At 51.7% G+C, this 4,283-nt stretch overlaps 1 protein-coding gene across 1 annotated transcript in view; it reads right to left on the minus strand.

Moving 5' to 3' along the window:
- Window positions 1–4,283, minus strand: part of PODXL (podocalyxin like) — a 9,433-nt gene that overhangs the window by 4,404 nt on the left and 746 nt on the right. Inside the window, 3 exon segments of the mRNA XM_027775880.1 lie at window positions 75–222; window positions 2,281–2,352; window positions 2,584–2,711. Of these exon segments, the coding sequence (XP_027631681.1) occupies window positions 75–222; window positions 2,281–2,352; window positions 2,584–2,711 (348 nt within the window).

Consider the following 4,283-nt stretch of genomic DNA (forward strand, 5'->3'; position numbering starts at 1 on the left):
CTGTCGAGGGTGACTGCTGCACCACCACCCTCCTCCTTCCCGGGTAGGCCTCAGCCCCCCTGCCCCCAACTCACTCTGGATAGTGATTTCTTTGACTGCCACTGCCCGGCTTTCTGAAATGGGTGCCAGCAGTACATGGCAGTGATCCTGAGCCAGGTCGTAGGTGGCTTTGGCTGATCGACACAGAATGGTGACCAGTTTGTCATCTGGAGGGCTCCCCGCCTGTTGTGGGGAGACCATGGGTGATTCTTCAGCAACCATGACAGCAGCCCAGGCTTGGGGCCACCTCCTAGCCAAGGCCAGGAATATTGCTGCTCTGCATGAAGTTACCTCCCTGCCCCTCCACCTCCAGAGAACCTCACCCCACCTCATTCACCCTACAGCTACGCAGTGCCTTTCACCCCTAGGACCCTCTCTCCCTCCCAGCTCTGAGAGACACGACCTGTGCCCTTCAGCCTCACTCTCCCGAGGGGTCACCAGGACAAGGAGCACTGTAGGGTGATGCCAGTGCGCCGCACACCTGCCACTCGCCAGTCATTTGTGCCCTGTGCAAAGCCCTGAGGGCAGGCCCAGCTCCTAGCTCAAGCCAAAATCCTTGTGCCCCTTCCCTTGGCTAAGATACCGACTCTGAAGCCACAAACAAGCTGATGGGAAAGGTGAGGCCTCCAGAGTTGGGGGGGGGATCCTGGTGTACACGGGGTGTCTGGGAGGGTGTCGAGTATTTCTAAGAAGAAAGAGCATGGCAGATGTGTCTTCAGGGCTGAGGATGTGGAACAGCATGGCCATTTCACCCAGTCCTGCCGTGGCATCTGTGGACACTCTAGCTGATGGTGGAGGAGGGACTAAGATTGACCACAGGGCCCACCACACACCACCCCTTCCTTGGGCTTCCACCTGGGATTTCCTTAGACTAATTCTAAGGCATCCTATCTTGTTTTTCTAGCAAAGAAAAACAAAAAAAACACTTCTCATAAACAGTCACATAGTCTGCCAAGTTTTAGCCAAAAAGAGTACCCAAGGAAAAGCTGGACAAGCATCTGACAGTCCCCAGGGCCAGTCTCAATGTCATCCCTTCCTGTCCACTAAACCCAAACCCGAGAAAACGCCATTCCCTTTCAAAACTCTAGCCCAACTGTACGTTCTTGTCATGGTCACTAGGAAAAAGACAGCAAAATGGACATGCAAGGGAAAACAACTGCAGAAAAAAAAACAGGCAGAATTCACGTGCCATAAGCCTAAGCTCTCCATCCTATGGAAGCCATGTTTCTGCTCCGTTCTAGCTCCCAGGAGTGCCTGTAAAAATGGGCACTGACCAGGAGAGGGCAGCAGACAGCCGGCCATCACCGCACTCCTGGGGCTGGACAACTATTTACTGAGCAAGCACTGGGTACTGTGGACCTCCAGACCACAGCCCTTCTTCCTAGAGAGACTGGAAGTCTGAAGGTGGCTGCACACATCGCCACACCCTCTCTCACACCTAGGCTGACACACACACACATGCTGATGTGCACACACAGCATCCACGGTAGAACAGCTGTCTATGACGGCTCTCTCGTGTCCAGGGGCTCTACCCACAATACCTAGGCCTACCATCCCCTGCCATGCCAGCAACCACTCAGGTTAGACTGTTATTCTTCCATCGAGGTGCTCAGATAGTATGTAGGAAACCACTGCTATGAGACCAGGGGGAGGTAGGCAGACTAAACTCATTTTTAGGTGAGACCTCAAAATCTCAACTAGAGACACAGGGAAGAGGATCAGGATCTCTTGACTCAGACCACTGGGACAGTGACAAACCCAGGGTACTTCTTCTGGCCCTATGGCAGGCCTATGGGTGTCACTTACAAGAAGTCTGCACCTCACTTTGCCACTCCATAAACTGGGAAGGGGGTCCAGCCACCTTGATGCAGGTGGTACTATTAGCAAACTGCTCTGCAGTGCTGGAAGACACATGGCCAACCACAGGTTCAGATCCCAGGTTGACCAGAAACACACTGGGCATGTGTACCCGAGATCCTGGTGAACTGGAGGATGGGGGGAAAAGGACTGTAACATGGTGAAACCCTGCCTCTCTCTCTTTCTCTTTCTCTCTCTGTCTCTCTCATGAAATAAACAGGCAAAAAGAGAAGAGGGCACTTCCTGCCAAGAAAACAAGGGGAGAAAGCGACCTCAGTGCTTGCCCCTTTTCAGAAGAAACACTTCATTTCCTCTGGCTCCCCTACCCTGCTGCCAGCCTGCCCTTGGGTGGGATGAGGGTGGGTTGATTACCGAGGTACTCACACAGAGGCTGGCCCTTGTGAGGTTCAGGACAAGCAGCTTCTCGGTCAGCCTTTCCGGGGGCTCGCACGTGATCTGGAAGAAGTCACTGGGGTTACAGTTCAGGCCAAGTGTTGAGAACCTGACTCTTCCCTCTCCATGGGTGTGCATGGCAAGCTGGGACATGGCTGGACCCGTCCAAGCCAGGAGAGACAGTGGATGAATAACTGTTCCTGACGGCCCTCATCAGGGGCCCTGGGTTGGAGGGAAGAACGGACGCTGTTCTTGGAGGCCCTCCAACCTGAGTCCCACCTTTGCAGGCATTACCCGTTTGTTCCCAAGAGTCCAGGTGGAAGAAGTTGTGGTGGAGTCCTGGAGGTCCGTGGAAGCTGGCTTGGAGCTGACACCTGTGGGTCCTTCAACGGGAGGTGTAGCCACGGTTCCCAGGGCAGGGCCTGTGGATGGCAGAGAGGCAGAGGAAAAGGGTAGAGGGCTGACTAGCATCTTGCTAGAGGTCTGTGGAGCTTCTTGTGAGATAACTGGGTTTGGGGTGATGCCACTGGGAAACAAAGGTTATGAGAAAAAGTGAGGGCCGAGTGACCTTATAGTGATGGAGTTAAGCACTGTACACAGGAAACTGGATCCCACATGGTTGACCGGGGTTCAAGTCCTTGCCCTGGTGGCTTGAAAAACATGCCAAGCATGCATGCATATGCCCCAGATCTTGACAGGGTAGAGAATTGGAGGAAAAAGGATGGTGGTATGACTAGGGCCCACTGGAAGTCTCTCTCATGCACACATATGCACCTGTGCCCTATGGCAGTTAACAATAAATAAATTAAAAGAAGAGGAGTGGTGCTCTTAGGAGAAAAGGACAATCTGCCCTTGCTCTAACAGATTTTGCAGGGGGTCATATCCCCACCAAAATGACAAGATGGAAGTAAGCAGACACAAGGAGGAAGAGGCAGGATGGACAAAGTAGATTCCTGTAACTTCTTACAGAGAGGGTCAGACTGGACGAGTCCATGCAAGAGCCAGTCAAAGCAAGCCACAGCCATAGCGATGTTGGCAGTGACAGCTGACATTCATGGAGCACTGCTCTGTCTGAGGATGCTCTGTGCTTCAAAGGCACCTCCTATTTAACCCGCATTAATAACCTGCAAGGAAGGTGCCATCCTTATCCCTAGTTTACAAGCAAGGAACCTGAGACTCACAGAGGCTCAGTGTGTTGCCCACGGTCAGGCGCATGCCAGCAAGTGGCAGAGCAGGGATCTGAATCCAGGTATATCTAACCCAGAGCCTGTGCTCTGACCGCAAGGTGTGGCCATCTGTTCTTTGCAGGTCACCCGGGAGCCCTTGGAAACGCAGATTCTCAGGCCATGCCCAGAAATTCTGATTCAAAAGATCACCATCTTGAGGCTCATGACCCATCAGTAGATTCTGAAGTTAATTTACTAGTTTAAAACCAGTACTTTGGGGCCGGTAGGTGGACTGGTGGTTAAGGGCGCTGGACTCCCACATGGCCGACTATGGTTCAAGTCCCAGAAAGTTAAATAAAATAATTCTTTTTTTTTTAAGAATCATTTTTTATTTGATTTCATTCTTTTTAAAAATATTTATTTATTTTTTTTATTTGACCAGAGAGAGAGAGACAAGGAGGTGAGAAAGTAAGCTGCCAGGTCCGGGACTCGAATTATGGTCAGCCATGTGGGGAGTCCAGTGCTTAACCACCATGCCATCTGCAGGCCCAATAAAATAACCCTTTAAAACCAAGCCAAACCAACAACAACAACAAACCCAGCACTTCAAAAAATAAAGAAAACGGAACAGAACATACCAGGATGTATAACATGTAGTGAGAGCACATCTACTGAGTGCAACTTTGGTTTTGGATGTGTATGTGACACGTGTGCATTTTGGATCAGGATGTAAAATGTTTCATAGCGTAAGGTGCCTGGACAGGTCTGAGCGGCCTGGTTCCCCACAGAGTGCTTCTCATCCCCCCCCCCCCCCCCCCGCCACCCAAG

The sequence above is a fragment of the Tupaia chinensis genome, unplaced genomic scaffold (genome assembly GCF_000334495.1).
Source record: "Tupaia chinensis unplaced genomic scaffold, TupChi_1.0 Scaffold000610_1, whole genome shotgun sequence".
In the NCBI taxonomy this organism is placed as follows: Eukaryota; Metazoa; Chordata; class Mammalia; order Scandentia; family Tupaiidae; genus Tupaia; species Tupaia belangeri.